The sequence below is a fragment of the Elephantulus edwardii genome, unplaced genomic scaffold (assembly GCF_000299155.1).
Source record: "Elephantulus edwardii isolate Elephantulus edwardi_28Jun2011 unplaced genomic scaffold, EleEdw1.0 scaffold00157, whole genome shotgun sequence".
Classification (NCBI taxonomy): domain Eukaryota; kingdom Metazoa; phylum Chordata; class Mammalia; order Macroscelidea; family Macroscelididae; genus Elephantulus; species Elephantulus edwardii.
The window spans coordinates 4071279-4090139 of NW_006399907.1; the positions used below are offsets into that span (position 1 = coordinate 4071279).

The following is an 18861-nucleotide window of genomic DNA, read 5'->3' on the forward strand; positions in this document are numbered from 1 at the left end:
GGGCTTCGTCTGACATACTTTAGACATGTTGTAAGGAGAGACAGGTCTTTGGAGGGGGACATCATGCTGGGTAGAGTGGAGGGACGGCGCAGGAGGTGAAGACCCTCTATGAGGTGGATTGATTCAGTGACTGGGGTACTCGGAATGGGTGTGTCAGAGTCAATGAGATTGGCACAGGATAGAGCACGGTTTAGGGCTGTTGTACGAGTCGCAAAGGACTCGACGGCACATAACAACAACCACAACAAGAACAACAACAACAACAATAACATTTATGTATACCTATAGGAAGACCCGCAACCAGGTGGATCGAAATGGTGCCTGCTGCAATGGGCTCTTGTGTGTCAGGAAGTGTGAGGATGGCGCAGGATAGAGCAGGGTTCAGATCTTCTGTTCACAGGGTCGCTGTGAGTTGTATTTGACTTGATGGTACCCAACAACAACAACAAATCCATCAACTGCTCCACATGAGAAAAATAGGTAGTCTTTTTGTAGTCTTGGGTTTTTGGAGGCTAGCTTAGTGTGGTCAGCTTTGAGTAGATTTTGTCTTGATGATGATGAAAATTTAATTTCAGTATTGGGGTCAGTTTACTATAGAAAAAATGTTTTATTTTCATTTATGGTATTACACTGGTTTTTGTATACTCATATTTTTGTTTATCCCATTTTATGTTTTAATCTACCAGCTGCTCTATGCAAAAATGATGACTAATTTCCCATTTTGTAATTCACAATTTCTGAAAACTTGCGAAGGATTGGTCAACCATGAGTCATTTATGACTGATGAACAATGAATTGAAATTTTCTAGTTTTAAAATGTTTTAATTGGTTTTAAAAATGAAAAGGGCTCCATCAGGTATTCTTTGTTATTGAATATATAGAGAATGAGAAACACGATCCAGGGAGGAAGTAGAAACTGAACATGTATTCATTAGAAAACCTGTATTAATCATGGGAAACCTATATATGTGAAACCACTTTGCAAAGCTTCTTTGGGTAACCTCCTTTGTTACAGTTGTCATATGTTAGTTATAGTTGTTCTTGTTTATTTGGATTTTCATAACTGTATATATTTCTGATAAACTAACTTTATGCTTTTCTGACATTTACAGTTCAACCTCTTGTTGTGTTAGAATCTTCATCTTTTTTTTTTTTTTTTTTTTTTTAGAATCTTCATCTTTTGATGGGGAGATTTTAAACTATTTCTCAGTCAGAATATCTTAGTGGATTGGTTGAATGATGATATCCCACCATCTTTTTTTATTTTTTGTCCTACAAATTTCCTTTGGTGGTATTTATCCCTTACTTTTCCAGTGGAATTGATTATCAGTTGTGAAGGGGATGCAATTTTGTGGATTCAGAGAAAACAGGATGAAGCCTATATTGGAAAATCTGCCTATTCAAATGTTATTAGCTAATTATGTTCTGGTAGTTTAATTGTTGACTGGCTTTTGGCCAAAGGTTTGGAAAGTAAGAAACAGCTCTTCTCTAATAGTTGAAATATGATTCATCTTTAGAATTCAGTTTCTTTCTCTTTTTAAAGCAGTGTCCCAAATAATTTCAAAACATCAATCAAATGTTGGATTCCAACACTTTGTGTGGCAGAGAATCCTTTTTTGCATGTTTTCTGTTCGAGGTTATTAGTTTGTCTTCTGTCTGGCTTGACAGTAGAAAACAATACTAAAATTTGGAAATGTCAATATGTGTTATAAATTTGAATTTTCAAAATAATCTTAATATAATAAACTGAATTGATTGTTGTCATTAGTATATGAATGATGATTACTCAAATAACAAAACAGAAGGTCACACATACTAATTTTAATGTTTTTAAGAAACACCTGTATATATTTGTTCATTTCTGTTTTGTGTTTATATGTAGTTTGCATTATATAAATTTTCAATTACCTCATTAGGCATATTGAAACTCTAGTACCTAGCTACAGACAATCAAGGGAGTCTTAGTAATGTTGTGAGTGAAAACATTTGGGTCTCTTTCAGAAGGCCTGTGTTCCAGTCACATCTGCTATGGCTGTTTTTGTTATTATGTTCCATTGAGTCAGAACCAACGGATAGCTGACCTTCTATCACTCTTTCAGAAACTAGAAATCATATTGGAGGAATTGAGCAGTCTTCTACAATGGAACACCTGGTGAATTTGAACCACCTGTTTTTGGGTTGGTAGAAGCAACTCCTTACCTAGGGCCACCAGAGCTCCCTCATCAGCCGTAATATGGACAAATGTTAGACTTTTTGCTTCCATTAAGATTTATAAACTTGGAAACCCTATTGGAAGGTGTTTTCTGACTTTTTAGAGTGGAATGAGTTGGAATTCACTTGATTACAGGGGGTTAATTTTTTTATATTTAGTTATTTTTGCAAGACTATGGGATGAGTGCTAAAGGACAGTGAAGAATCAGTTGTAATTTGCTTCTGAAAAACTTTAAAATCAATTGGCTTTGCACAGTTTTTATCACATTACTATTTATGGGTTACACCTTGGAAGAGAGAATTGGGAAGATTCCCCATCTGTTTCCCTAAGAACACAGACCTTTAAACTCCACAAAGTAGATTACCAGGGGAGACCAGCATTCATGCTTGACAGCAACTGACAGGTATAACAAGGTTTTAAACAAATTAAAAGTTATAAAAAGGAAAGGTCTACTGGTCTGATAAAGAACAGTGGAACCAAGACATTTGGCTCTTCATGCAAACTTGGAATCAAGCTATGATTCAGCTTTTGGTGAAACAATTGACAGACCTGTAAGATGATCAATAATACCAGAAAGAAATAACCTTCTTAGACCAATCAACCATACACTATCAAAGAGCAAGCATTTCTCTTGAGATAAATAAAGCTAAGGAGGCAAGAAGAAGTGGAAAAGTACTGTTTCTACAATGTGAAGTTGGAATCTTCACTGTTTTATGAATTATTGAATGGAAAATAAGTTTGCTCTGTAAGTTTTTCATTCAAATTATGATAAGTTAAGAAAAATTCTGAGTAGAAGTAATAAATTGATGAATAACTATTCTTTTAACAAAGAATTTCTGATTATGTATCTTGGTTCCTGCTGTTAGGGACATCTCCAAAGTACTGAAGAGCAATGGTGTCTCTCTGGAGACTAAGGTGCATCTGATACAGGCCATGGTCTTCGCAATCACTTGTTATGCATCAGAGAGTTGGACAATGACCAAGGACAATAGAAGGAGAATTGATGCCTTTGAGCTGTGGTGCTGGAGAAGAGTATTGAGAATACCATGGACTGCTAGGAAAACAAACAGATTTGTCCTGGAAAGGGTTAAACCGGGTGGCTCCTTGGAGGCAAGGATTCTGAGGCTCCATCTAGCATACTTTGGACATGGTGTGAGGAGAGACCAGTCCTTGGAGAAGGACATCATGCTTGGGAGGGTGGAGGGACAGCACAGGAGGGGAAGGCCCTCTATGAGCTGGATTGATTCCGTGACTGGGATAATCGGGATGGGAGTGTCAGAGATAGTACGATTGGCACAGGACAGAGTAGAGTTTAGGGCTGTTGTACATAGGGTCGCTGTGAGTCGCAAGCGACTCGACGGCACATAACAACAACAACAACAACAACAACAACATCTTCGTTCCACCAGAAGGGGTAACTTTTGACAAGGGATGTTTTGGTATTATTGAGCTTTCTGCACAAAACTCTTGATGAAGGATTGGGAATTTACTCAAATAATTTTGAATGCAGTTACAACAGTTTATGACACAGGAGTTTTTCATTTAGCATCAGATTAGGTCTGATTCAGCCTTCATCCTGCCTTTATTTTTGTGACCTTAAAATAACTTCTTAACCTCTTATTGCCTCAAATTATTATTTTATAAAATGAGCACGTTGGATTAACTTACCTTTAAAATCTACTTGTTAAAAAAGTCTATAATTTTTTTAATTTAAAAAGAGATAATTTCCTCCCAGTATTATTTCTTTTACAATGCTACTTTTGAGTTTGTTTGAAATAAAACTACCATTGTGGTCAAATTTGGTTTTGACCACTTTCTAGATAAGTTGTGAATTTTTGGCTTTCTTTTCTTGAGCTAAAAAATTTCAGGCCATATATGTCTATTTAGTTATCCTTCTTTTTTTCTTTTGGTAACTAGTCAGGCCGTTGTGTTACAGTATGGCTGTATGATTGCTATTAGAAACGTTGAAATGAGTTTTCTTGCATGCTCTATCATAGTGTTAAGAAATTTGGCAAAGTATCTCTTACTCATTTAGGCTAATCCCCTTTTAAACAGTAAAAAACCATTGTTGTTGTTCTATGACACTGATGTGTCAAATGTATTAATGGATGGCTACCCAATGTGGACAGAGAGTGGGGTGGAGCTCCCCGATTAAAACAAGCGTGGAAGGAGGAGTGGCGTCCACTTGATAATAGCTTGCCTCTGGAAACCCTATGAACCTGGAGAGAGAATGAAAGGCACCGAAGCATCGAGGACTCTCCTTCATAGGGTCGCTATGAGTTGCCTGTGACTTGACAGCACTTAGCAACAACAACGTTGTTGTTGTTAGGTATGATGGGGTTGACTACTTCTCTTAGTGACCCTGTGAATGATATATCTGAACCCAACTCTATCCTGTGCCATCCTCATCATCTCTGCCACACTTGATCCCAGTGTTGTGTGCTTTATATTTGTTAACTTTTTGATTTTTGTTTTGTACTTATGTCAGAAACAGAACTATGATATTAATCTAATTCATTCAGCAAATGTTGATTCATGCTAACATGTAAAGCAACTTGCTTTTTCAAAACAATCTTCTAAGTAATAAACAGTTAGTTTACTTGGTTCCACAGTCAACACTCTTGGTAACAGCAGCCAGGAAATCCAGAGACTAATTGCATTGGGAAAGTCAGCTGTGAGAGACCTCTCAAGAGTACTGAAGAACAACGACATCAGGCTGGAGTCGAAGGTGCGCCGATCCAGGCTATAGTCTTTGCAATTACGTGCTATGCATCAGAGAGTTGGACAGTGACTAGGGATGATAGAAAGAGAATTGATGCCTTTGAACTGTGGTGCTGGAGAAGATAGTTGAATATACCATGGACGCTGGGAGAACAAACAGGCCTGTCATGGAGAAGGTGAAGCCGGAATGCTCCTTGGAGTCAAGGATTCTGAAGCTTCGTCTGACGTGCTTTGGGCATGTTGCAAGGAGGGACCAGTCCTTGGAGAGGGACATCATGTTTGGGACAGAGGAGGGACGGACGGCACAAGAGAGTAAGATCCTCGATGAGATGAATTGATTTTGTGACTGGAGTGGTGGGAATGATTGTGTTTGAGACTGTGAGGTTGACACAGGATAGAACGGCATTTAGGGTTCTTGTTCTTAGGGTCGCTGTGAGTTGCAAGTGACTCGATGACACATAACAACAACAATATTAAATAGCTTTCTTTTCTTGATAAAGAGCAAAATGTCTTTCTTACTCCCAAACGTGGTTGGCCTGTCCCATCTCGGCTTTATTCAGTTTATTAGTTTGTACTATATTCAAGACCCTTTTCAACTGCATACATTTAATAATGAGCATGTTTCCACCTTACTAAATTCAAATTAATACCAAACTGTTAAGGTTCTGTGACATCTTGCCTTTACCTTTGCAAGCAACATAGTATTGGAGAATACTATGAGAGAATATAAATTAGTACTTCCACAGGATGTATTACAGTATTCTAATTATCCTTTTGAGCTTCAAGCACCACTCCTGATTTTTCTAAATGTCCTATTTTTTAGTTTTTGTTTCCTTTTCCTTTTTTGGAAAAAAAATCCATTTATTACTTGTTTATGGAGTTTGTTGTTGTTATGTGTTGCCAAGTCACCTGAGACTCATAGCCACCCTATGTACAACAACCCTAAAGCCTGCTCTATCCTTTGCCAATCTTATTGTCTCTGATACACCTACTTCCATTACCCCAGTCACTGAATAAATCCATTTCATCGAGAGTATTCCTCTTCTGTGCTGTCTCTCTACCCTCCTAAGCATGAGTGTATCTCCAAGGACCTTTCCCTCTTTGCATGTCCACAGTAAGTCAGATGAAGCTTAGAATTTTTGCCTCAAAGGAACAGCCTGGTTTAACCCTCTCCAGGATGAACCTGTTTGTTCTCTTAGCAGTCCATGATATATTTAATTCTCTTCAACACCACAGCTCAAAGGCATCAGTTATCCTTCTATCATCCCTAGTCATTGTCCAGCTCTCTGATGCATAGCAAGTGATTGCAAAGACCATGGCCTGTATCAGGCACACCTTAGTCCCCAGACTGACATCATTGCTCTTCAGTACTCTGAGAGATCTCTGACAGCAGACTTTTCCAATGCAATACATCTTTTAATTTCCTTGCACTGGTGCCAAGAGTGTTGATTGTGGAGCTAAGAAAACTAAAGCTATTTACAATCTCAGTCTCTTCAACATCCATCATGGTGTTGCCAATCCACAGGAACCAAAATATGACCTTTGGTCTTCCCCACCTGAATTTTGAAGCCATGTCAGGAACAGGTTTGAGGCCTTGAGCACTAATGAGAACACTAATGAGCAAAGACCAGATGAGCTGTGGAAGGATATTAAAAAAATACCACTCAGGAAGAATGTAGAAGGTCATTAGAAAGACAGAGGATGAAGAAAAGACCAAAATGAATGTCAGAGGAGACTCTGAGTATTGCACTAGAGCACCAATAAGCCAAAGTAAAGAGAAGAAATCAAGATATTCAGGAGATGAACAGAAATTTTCAAAGGACAGTGTGGGAAGACAAAGTGAAGTATTATAATGAAATGTGCTAAGAGCTGGAGTCAGAGAATCAAACAGACCAGACTTGCTCAGCATTTCTTAAATTCAAGGAACTGAAGAACAAATTCAAGCCTCAAATTGCAATACTTAGGATGCGTTGGGCAGAATATTAAATAATCCAGGAAGTATTAAAAGTAGGTGGAAAGAGTATACTGAGTCATTGTAGCAAAAGGAATTGGCAGACACAGAAGATTTCATGAAACAATATATGAGCAAGACCCTGTGGTGTTTATGGAGTTGTTTTAGTGTTGTTAAGTGCTGTCGAGTTGCAGGCGACTCATAACAACCCTATGAAGGAGAGTCCTCGACACTTGAGTGCCTTTCATCCTCTCTCCAGGTTCATAGGGTTTCCAGAGGCAAGATACTATGGAACTGGATGCCACTCCTCCTTCCAAGCTTGTTTTAATCGGACTCTCTGTCCGCATTAGGTAGCCAACTAATAATGCATTGACACATCAGTGTCACAGGTAGGCGTCTGAAAAAAAAACAAACCTCAAAACTTACAAATTATGTTATTGAGTCAGCATTAAGTAAATATTTGAGGAGTCCCTACTCTGTACCAGGCTAGGTATTATTCTGTAGGCGTTACAGGAACTTTATCAAATTTCAGTTCTAATTGAGTTTTCTCTCAAGTTTGAGAGTTACAAGCTATGAAAAATAAACACAAACTATTAAATGGTATAAATGCTAGGAAGGTATGTAAAGTATGATTAGTGAATAGGAGGTGATATATTATGCTCTTTTATGTAAGTAATTTGCGAAAACCTCTCTGATAAGATGATTTTTGAGAAAGTAAGTGCATACTATTTCTAGGCTAACTGCAACAGTTTAAAAGGGATGAATGGAGGCGCTGAGAGAATGAATGGTGCAGCTTTGGGATCCTTAGGTAGTTGTGCTGCTCGGTAGTAAGGATTACATGCCCTCCCAAAACCACATGGGTGAATCCAGGAGAGAGATGCACAGTTTCCTGCTGTGTAATTTACTGCCCCTAAAACCCACTGGAGAGAGTCCGCTATGAGTCTTTTCTGACTTGAGATTACACTGTAGGGAGATGTGCCAATAATCCAGAGAGCACACCTCTCTAGAAATTCACACCAGAGGCTTTAAGGGCGAAAGATGGACAGTCTTCTCCTATGAGGTCTACAGCTTCACATACTCAAAGGAAGGTCAGGAATGAGTGAATTTGCTCTGGACAACAGAGAGAGTTTGGGAATTTGGATAACAAGGTGATATTTTATTATTTATCAGATGTTTATGAAACACCTACTGTGACAAATACTATTTTGGGGATTCTGCATACAGATGTAACAATTCTTGTCTTTGTGGAAATTATATTACACTGTAGATGTTTATCTTTAAGGTACCTTGGTGACACACTGGATAAGATTTTAGATACTAATCAAAAGTCTGTTGTCAAAATTCACCAGCTTCCTAAAGGGAAAAGATTTGGTAATCAGCTATGTAAGGATTTATTGTTATTGTCAGGTTCCATTGAGTAGACTACAATTTATAGCCACCTTATGAAAAACAGATTGAAACCTTTAAATAATCCTCCCAATTTCTGACATGCTTGAGCCTGTTTTTACAGTCACTCTACCGACCATCTCATTGAGTATCTTTCCCTGTTTTGGTGACCTTTTACCTTTCACAGCTTGTCTTTTTCCTCAGGAATGACGACTTCTGATACTGTATCCAAAATATATGAGACAAAATGCCACTTTTTTTTCCTCTAAGGGTTGTTCTAGTTGCACTTCCTCTCATACAGATTTGTTTGCTCTTCTTACAGTCCCTAGTATATTCAGTACTTTTTGCTTGCACCATAATTTAAAAACATTGATTATTCTCTGTCATCTTTATTCATAATCCAACTTTAGGATTCTTAGGAAGCAAATGAAAATATCCTTGGATCAGGTGTACCTTAATCTTTAAACTTGCATCCTTGCTCTTTTGCACTTAAGAGAGTCCTTGGCAACAGATTTTCCAAGTGTAACACAACTTTTGATTTCTTGACTGCTTCTACATATGTGCTAATTAACAATTAACATTTTCTTTATCATGATGATACCTATAGCTACAATGGTAAGTATTTTAATATTCTTGATTTGTTTGTTCTTTGGATAGTTCCTAGTATATTCAGTACTTTTTGCTTGCAACATAATTTAAAAGCATTGATTATTCTTAATCAATAAGATTGATTGATAGAATGAATGCAAAAACAGGCTCAATTATTCCTTGATTATTCTAATTATTTTCAGGCTCAAGCATGTCAGGACTTAGGAGGATGATATAAGGTTTCAATCTGTTTTTCATAGGGTCACTATGAGTTGTAGTCTACTCTATGGAACCTGATAATAGTAACAGTAACAATGACAGTGAATCCCTACATAGCAGATTGTCAAATCTTTGCCCTTTAGGAAACTGGTTAATTTTGACCAAAATTGATTATTCATTGATTATTCTGATTATTATCAGGCTCAAGCATGTCAGAACTTGGGAGGATGATATAAGGTTTCATTCTGTTTTTCGTAAGGTCGCTATGAGTTGTAGTCTACTCTGTGGAACCTAACAATAATAACAATAACATCGAAAATGAAACCTTACGTAGCAGATTGCCAAATCTTTTCCCTTTGATGTTGAGATGTAATTCATATTGAATGTTGTAGTCTCTGATCTTCTTCAATAAGTACTTCAAGTCTTCTTCTCTTTTTTCAAACAATATCATGTCATCTGCATAGTGCAGTTTGTTGAGTCTTTCTCCAATTCTAATGCCAAATACTCCTCCTTTCAGTCTAGCTTCTCTGCTTATTTGTTCAGCATCATAGAGATTGATAGGTATAACAAAAGGATAAAGCCTTGAGGCACACCTTTCCAGATTTTAAAACCATGTTCTGCTTGAACAATAGCTTCTTGGTTTTCTGTGAACAAGATTTTTGTTGTTGGTTGTTGTTATGTGCTGTTGATCACCTGTGACTCATAGCAACCCTATGTACAATAGCCCTAAACCTTGCTCTATCCTGTGAGCAAGATTTAGTATTCTAAAATTCCCTTCTTCTCAATGTTAGTCATAAACAGTTATGATCAACATAGTCAGATACATTTGCATAGTCAGTAAAACTCAAGTAAACATCTTTGTGGTATTTTCCTCTTTCAGCCAAGATCCTGCAGACATCAGTAATACCTCTTGTTCCACAAAGACATATGGCTGTGAAAATCCTGCGGGCCAGTTCTACTATATCCTGTAGGATTGCTTTAAATCAATATTAATTCAAAAGCAGTGCACTGGACCTTTAAGTTTAAAAAGAATTATTCTGGTTTCTGTAAAAGAGCAAAAGTAGAATCACGTAAAAAGGATCTTGTCGTTACCCTGGTGAAATTTAGTATCTTAACATTCTTTTCTTCATATTCCCCTTTATTTTATAAAAAATATTGATTGTACATACTTTAAAACTCATAACTATCTTATCTTTTAGTCACTCAAGTGATGATGATTTCACTTTCTAGGTGTTTTTTCATCCCCCATCTTTTTTATTCTTGTTACTGTTCTTGTCTATTCTTATCTCTGATAATTTTATATTGATAACTTAACATTGTGTTTGAAAAATGAGAGGAAAAAATTTCTTGTATTGGATGTTCACATCTTCAAGAGAGAGCAACTACTTTCCTGGTCAAGTAGAGTAGATTGGGGAACTTATAACCTGAATCTATTAGTTTTCAAATTATGATGTGTAAGGATCATCTGAAGAAGTAAAAACAAAATACAGAGATTCAAACTTGTTGAAACAATACAGGACTTAAAACTTTGCATTAATTAAATTCCCAAAGTTATTACTATATACTCCTCAGTAGAGAACCACTATCTGCTCCATAAGTAAATGCTGATTTGGAAAAGCTTCCTTTTGTTCCCTCCTAACCCTAGAGTGTAGCCTGTACTTGGTTTTGACTGAGGACCTCAGGTCTTCATTGAATCCTTAACTATAGATGGGCTCTTAACTATTTTAGAGTTTAATATCCTTAGCAACTCTGTCAGACTGCCAAAAATTCTTCTGTGTTAGTCTTACATTCCAGGCTTCTTAGGCACCTATGCAATTAATTCCAGAATTGAAATGCATAGGAAGAAAAAGGAAACAAAATTTTTGCTCGACTCTCTACCTTCTCTTACTCTCTGATTTTTTGAATAATCAAGGTTTTAACTTTTATCACTTTAGACCTAAGACTGCCCGAATTTTTGTTAGATTTTCTATTTTAAGTGGCTGTCCTTTGTCCAGGTACATTTTAAGCATCCTGACTCCTGTCCCAGGCCAGGATTGCCAAATGCCCCAGAGGAAAACACTATTATCTGCTGTTTCTTCACCTCTCAGCATGATCTTCCTCCCTCAGATATTGTTTCCTCTTAATTCTACCTTCCTTCACAGGTCCTTTCCCCAATACTTTTAAATCGAAGCTTAACATAAGAAGACTTCTCATTTTTATCTGTATGTTACACATAACCTGTGACAAGAGTTTCACTGCAATCCCAAAGGCCTGCGTAGTTCGAGGCCACTCTCTGCTCCATAGGAGAACTATGGGCAATCCCCTGTGTGATTAACTGCCTCTGAAAACCTGCCAGAGAGTCAGTTATGGGTCAGTACCCACTCAATGGTACACAACAGCACCTCAACTTGAAAATGAAAGAACTAATCATGGTTTAACATTTGTTCCCCTTTTATTTTTAGGAAAAACATAAACAGGAATTAGAAGATATGAGGAAAGCTGGTCATGAAGCCCTCAGCATTATTGTGGATGAATATAAGGTAGACATTTAAGACTTTATAATTCTTTATTCTTCTTACTTCCTCCCCCCCAGTGAAGATATATATATATATTTTTTTTTTTTTCATTGATTCATTGTTGCCCTTTTCTTCCCTCCCAACCCTCCAGCCCAGTACACTACCCTCTTGGAAAAAAAGAAAAATTCTTTCATTGTTTTACAATCCCTCCCCCCAGGTCCACTCCACCATGTAGCTTTTGCTTTAGACACCTGTCATGACAAAAATACCTAATCACATATCCCTTTTAAACCGTCTTCTCCCTCATTTGTTTCAATGCAGTATACATTATTAAACACTTCTTTCTTAGTCTACGCCCAACCCCTGTATCAGTCGGGTTTTACAACAGTGGCACCATGCAGTATTTGTCCTTTTGTGACTGAAATACTTCACTCAGCATAATGTCCTCCAGGGTCATCCATTTTGAATAATATTGCATGAGTTCCTTGTTTTTCAATGCAGCATAGTATACCAGAGCTTCTCTATCCATTCATTTGTTGATGGACACTTGGTTGTTTCTCACTCCTTGCTATTGTGAACAAAGCTGCAGTAAACATGGGTGTTCATATATCTGCTTGGATGTCATTTGTGGTCTCTCTGGGGTATATTCCCAGGAGTGGAATTGCTGGGTCAAATTGTGTCTCCGTTTGCAACATTTTGAGAAGGCAACATACTGCCTTCCACAATGGTTGCACCATTTTACACTTCCACCAATGGTGAATATGGGTTCCAGATTTTCCACAACCTTGCCAGCATTTGTTGTTTGCTGTTCTGTTAAATTTTGCTATTCTGACTGTGGTTATGCTGATATAAAACAGCAGTGAAACTTAACACCTGGACATGTGTAGATATATATACATTTTAGGATTTAGTGTATTTTTGCTTTGGTATAGGATTCCTTTCAACTGACCACTGTACCACTATATGTTTACTGAAAGCATAGGAGTTGAAATGTGGATGTAATACTAGGTGTTGCTCTTCAATTAAGTTTATAAATTATTTGAAAAATAAGAATGCCAACTGGTATAGAAGTTTCAAAACATGATTCTGTGGAGTTAATTGCTTGAGTAAGTTTTAGTCACTATTTTACCTGTAATTTATAGATGGAAAACAAAAAACAATATGAGAATTCTTCTGGGAGAAAAAGAAATACTTGTGTCCTTCTTCCCTTTTCCACTTCCTTTTCTATCTTCTTTATGATTAACCTCCCCTCCTGCAGCACATCTTCCATCCTCTTTTGATGTTTCCTGGATTATTCAATACTCTGTCCATTATATCCTTAAGTACTGCAACTTGAGGCTTTAATTTGTTCTTCAGTTTCTTCAGTTTGAGAAATGCTAATCAAGTTTGTCCCTTTTGATTTTCTGACTCCTGCAGGCTTTGTTTGACATTCTCTGAGCGGTTATAAGGAGGGACTAGTCCTTGGAGAGGGACATTACACTTGGAAGGTTGGAGGGATGGAGAAAGAGAGGAAGACCATTGATGCGATAAATTGATAAAGTGATTCGGGTTATGAGGGTAGATGTATTGGAGACAATAATGTTGGCATAGGCTAGAGCAGGTTTCAGGGCTGTTGTACAAAGGGTTGTTATGAGTCACTAGCGACTTGACAGTACATAACAATAACAACAACAACCTGCAGAAGACTGTAATAGGATCCAAATTTCATGCTGGACGGAAACATTAACTCAAGAGACTTTTCACTAAAACTGATAAAATTTGATAATAATTAAAAAAAAATCAAAGGTCATAAGAGACAAATTGGGACCAAACATTGAAGCCTGAGCCTATGACATAAATGTTGTTGGTGATTGCCATCATGTTGAGCACAACTCATTGCTACCCTATAAATAAAAGATCTGAAGCCTTTCTGTTACTGCCGTCATTTATCAAAGTTCATAGTTTCCAGAGGCAATATTGTTTAGGAAGTGAGTACTACTCCTGTGGCATAAATGGACTTGCAAATATAGCCAGGGGTGAACAATAGGAGAGAACAAAATGTTGAACTTTGCATAATTTGCCTGATGCTTTAACAAGTATATCCTTGAATGCATTTACAGCATTAAACTGCTAATTTTAAGGTCAGTGATTCAAACCACTAGGAGTCCCATAGGAGAAAGATGAGACAGGCTTCTGTGAAGGTTGATAGTCTAGGAAATCCTCTGGGGTAGTTACACTCAGAAGCACTGAGTCAGTTCTACTCAATGACAGTGGAAGTGGGATTTTATTTTTGCTTTATAATTCTAAAATTAAATGCATTTCAATTGTGTATGTCTTTATTTTTCTGAACAGTTCAGTATTTGATTTAAATTTTATATTGGTTTGCGTACAATATATCATATACATTGTGTTTCCTTTATGTAAATTGTGTTTCACAAAATCTTTCATTCATATTGTGTTTCATGCAATCATTCATATACATAGTGAATTTTCTAAAATTCATTACTGTTAATCCATGCCTATTATTACCCTGTGTTTTCAAGTCCCAATTGGCTGTTTCTTATTCTTCTCCTTTATCTGCCTACTAAACTCTTCTATGCTTGTGATTCGCCCCTTCTCCATTTCCTGCACCTTCCCCCCTCAATCTTCCCACCTTTCTCCTTCCCCTTTTAGACATTTATATATATCTAGCTATACTTCTATTTTTTTAAAATTATTTTATTATTGTGTGTGTGTGTGTGTGTGTGTGTGTGTGTGCCGTCAAATCAGGTCTGACTGGTACAGGAGGAGATTGTCCCTCCTTCCCCAGCAGAGCATCTGGTGGATTTGAACCGTGTTCCTCTGGGATTACAGTGCAGCTTCTTGCCACTAGGCCACCAGAGCTCCCTTTATACTTCTATTTTTACAATAATGGTCTTATGGCATACTTTTCCTTATGAGATTGAGTTCATTCAGCATAATGCGCTCAAGATTTTCCCATATTATATAGTATTTAAATGACTGCTCCCATATATTATAGTATTTAAAATATTTGCTCCTTATTGCATTCTGTGAATGTACCACTGTTTGTTCATTTGTTGGTGGAAATTTTGACTGTTTTCTTTTCCTTGCTAAAATTATATATATGTGGAAACAGTGAAACTGGCTCAGAATAGGGCAAGGTTCAGAGTTAATGTACTTAGGATTGGCAAGTGACTACATGGCACATATATCTTTTTTATTCCCTGCTTGTTCCTTTAAAGTTTCTTTTGAACTATGTTATTCTTGTAACCTTTCAATTCCTTTCATCATTGTTTAATTCATGTTTTTAAAATATTTTAAGATTGTTCCAGGCCTTACAGTAGTGTCTTTACTACCTATCAGTATTTATTTCATAGGCATTTTAATTTAGTGAGAGATATATAAAATTAACTGTTACATTTTGTTTTTTTCTTCTCTTTTTTGTGTTATAAACCTACCTATATACTATTATACTTATTGCTTTCTGTAGTTATTTTTTCTCTTTTTTTATAGATATTTTATAAAATCCTCAATGTAGTTACTGAGGATGGCACAAATATGTTCAGATCTGTTGTTCATAAGGTTACTATGAGTCATACTCAACTGAAGTGAACTACTTTAATTCTTTCTCTACTACATGTTTCTCACACCCACTTTTAAAGTAAATTATTGTGAAGTGTATTACATTTTTGTGTTTAATAAGCTAAAATTGCAGTTACTATTTTATGAAATTTCTTTCTTAAATCAGTTAAAAGATAAATGGGAAAAACCAAGCAATGCTACACTTATAAAATTTCCCATATAATTACATTTACTGGAAGTTTTAGCTTCTTCTTGTGGATTGAATTACTCTCTGGTAGTACTTAATTTAACTTAAAGAATATATTAAAGCATTTAAGCGTAGGGAGATCTACTAAAATGAATTTGCTTATCTAGAAATTCCATAATTAAAATTTCTATTTAATTTTTTTTCTGGATAGAAGATTGATTGTAGAATTTTAAGAAACTATTTTTGCTTTGAATATGTTACCCAAATATCTTCTTCCTTTTATTGCTTTTTGTGATAATAAATAATTTGTTAAATTTTTGTTATCTTTTATGGGAGAAATTTTTCAATATTTTATCTATATGTGGATCTCTTTTTTTACTCATTCTACTTGAAATTTCATGAGTTTTTAAGATGTAAATTAATAATTTCACCAATTATTTTGTTCCTTTCTCTATTTTCCTTCTGTTCCTGTCAGTATTCCACTATTGATCTATTTTATAGTATACCCAGTATTTTTATTGGAGGCTTTATTGCATTTTCTTTGTTGTTTATTTTCTCTTTGTTGTTGTTGTTGTTGTTGTTGTTGTTCTGTGCTGTCCAGTAGGAACAAACTCATAGTTGACCCTCTATCAACTATTCAGAGGCTTTAAATCACATGGGAGAATATTGCTCATCTTTCTCCTGTACAGCAACAGATGGATTCAAAGCCTGTGCCTTATTTAGAGCTGGAGACACAATTTCTTAGTAGGCCACTAGAGCTATTCCTCTCTCTGTTTAATATTGTACACAACCTTTTCAAGTTGTCTTTAAGTTCACTGATTCTTTCCTTTCTCTATGTTTAAATCTACTGTTTAGAATATCTTTTGGTTTTTTTAATACTATTTTATACTCTTACATTAGAATTTGTTTCTTTTTTAACATAAAAATATTTCTTTCATTTTTTAAATTGTTCATTTTTCCCATTTTCTTCCACTCTTCCCTTCCTCTTTTGCCAGCCCTCCCTACAGTGTACCCTTTGTTTCAGATTGTCATATATCTAGTGTCTAAATATTCTTTTCAGACATTTTTTTCCATTCATCTGATCTAATATAGTGTTCATATCTATCTACTCTTTTCCCATTCTGTCTTCAACCTCCCGCATGTATGTCCTGTTTTATAAAAGCAGTGTTATGCAATATTTGTACTTTTGTGACTGAGTTCTTTTACTTAACATAATGTTTTCTAGACTCACTCTTGTTGTGCAATGTTTTATGAATTCATTATTTTACAGTGCTGTATAACATACCAATATGTAAATGTACCATAACATTTCTATCCGTTTGTTTATTGGTGGGAACTTGGGTTGCTTCCACTTCTTTGCTGTTGGTGAATAACGTAACAATAAACATGCATGTGCATTCATCTTTTTGAGTTGTGTCTCTGGTTTCTTTAGGATATATTCCCTGTATTGGAATTGCTGGGTCAAATGGTATTTCTATTTCCAACTTTTTGAGAAAGTGCCAGACTGACTTCCATAGTGGCTGCACCATTTTACATTCTCAATCAGCAATGAAAATTAGTCCTAATTCCTCCAGAACCTCACCAGCATTTGTTGTGTACTGGCTTGTTGAACTTTGCAGGGCACTGTTCACCAGCTGTATGATTTTTTTCTCTTTTGAACTTTTGTTGATTTTTTAAATTTTGTAGTACTATGAGAAAATGATTTGTATTATTTCTGTGTTGTTTTTTTATTAAGGTTTGATTTTCGAACTAAAATATGATGTTCTCTGGAGACTATCCCATGACCGCTGGCAAAAAAATGTATACTGATTTTTTTTGGTGTGCATCAGCCTACATAAATCTACGCGATTGAGTTAGTTGACTGCGTGGTATGGTTCTTCAGCATCTTTGTTGAACTTTTTAATAATAGTTCTGTCTTTCCTTGAGAGTGGTGTATTTATGTTTCCTACTAGAATAGTTTTATATTTCTTTTTAAAAATTATGTTAATATTTGCTTTGTGCATTTTTCAGGTCTGTCATTTGGTACATAGATATTAAGTATACATAAGTAGTCTTGTTCTATTGATTCTTTAACATTATATATTGTCTGTAGTGATAGCTAAAATCTATTTTGTCAGACATTACTATTGCCACTCCTGCTATTTACTTATTACCTTTTGCTTGGTATATTTTTTTTCCCACCCTTTGATTTTTAGTTCGTCATTATCTATCCTTTAGTTGTGTCTCTTAGATAGGATATTGATGAGTTTTGATTTTTTGTCTAGTCTATTACTCTTTTCCTCTTCACAGATGCATTTAATCCATTCCCATTCAGTGTAACTCTTAAAAGGCAAGGGTTTATTGGCATCATTATGTTGGGTTCTCTTTGGTATTGTTGGTTACCCTGATCCAGCCTCCTTTCTTTGACATCTCTGTGAGAAGGACTTTCTTCAGTATTTCCTGCAATGTTGATCTTGTTTTACAAATTCCCTTACTTTCTACTTTTCTGAGAATATCTTGATCTCTACATCATATTTGATGGATAATTTTGCTGGGTGCAATATTCTTGGTTGAAAGCTGTGTTCTTTGACTATTTGATATATATCCTTTTACTCTCTTCTTGTTTGCATGGTTTCTGCTGAGAAATTGTTACTTAATAGTATTTGCTCTCTTTATTCTTTCAAAATTCTCTCCTTGTCTTTAGTTCTGCCCAGTTTGACTCTGATATGCTGTAGTGTATTTCTTTTGGGATCTATTATATATGGAGTTCGCTCAGCTTCTTGCATGTGTATTTTGTTCTTCATTATTTGTGGAAAGTTTTCTTCTGGTAACTCTTCCACAATTTTCTCAGTGCCTTATGTTGCTTCTTCTTGTTCTCGGATTCCAATTATGCATCTGGTTTTCTTATTGATGGTGTCCCGCACTATTCTTAGACTTTCTTAATTTTCCTTCTTCTTTCCTGAGGGAAAAAAAAATAAAAAATGAGCCAGTGTATGGCCTTAAGATGTAAAATCTTAGAAACTCTATGGGCAACTTTATACTTTACATCTTCACTGTATGTTGATACCTACTAGACTGTGCTGGGCTCATCAGTAAATGAGGAGATAAATTGTACAACCTAGTCATAGGAATGTTGTTGTTGTTGTGTACTGTTGAGATGGAACCAGTTGATAGCTGACCCTCCAGTTTTCAGAGGCAGTTAATTGTACGGGAGAAGGTTACTCATCTTTCTCACACCCAAGCAACTAGTTGATTTGAGCTGCCCATGCTGAGGATTGCCATGAAGCTTCTTGCCACTAGTCATTAGATCAGTAGTTATTAGAAAGGTAAAAATCTATATAGATAATACCAAAATAATTTCCAGATAGTATAAATATGTTAAATATATCAGTGTGAATGTGCCAGGTAATACAGTGATAATAAAATGGATTGTTACATACATATTGTGCAGATTTTGTAAGTACTTATATCATAAAGATACTGCTTTAAAGTTGCTTTAGAGCTGGGTGTTCTTACAATCAAAGGAATTTTATCTGCTCTCACATGTTTGCAAATTTGTACA

At 36.0% G+C, this 18861-nt stretch overlaps 1 protein-coding gene across 2 annotated transcripts in view; it reads left to right on the top strand.

The window, feature by feature from the left end:
* CCDC91 (coiled-coil domain containing 91) overlaps positions 1 to 18861 on the top strand; it is a 392671-nt gene that overhangs the window by 156785 nt on the left and 217025 nt on the right. For both annotated transcript variants that reach the window (XM_006895069.1, XM_006895070.1), the window contains one exon: positions 11519 to 11596. In XM_006895069.1, the coding sequence (XP_006895131.1) occupies positions 11519 to 11596 (78 nt within the window). The remainder of the gene's footprint in view (positions 1 to 11518; positions 11597 to 18861) is intronic.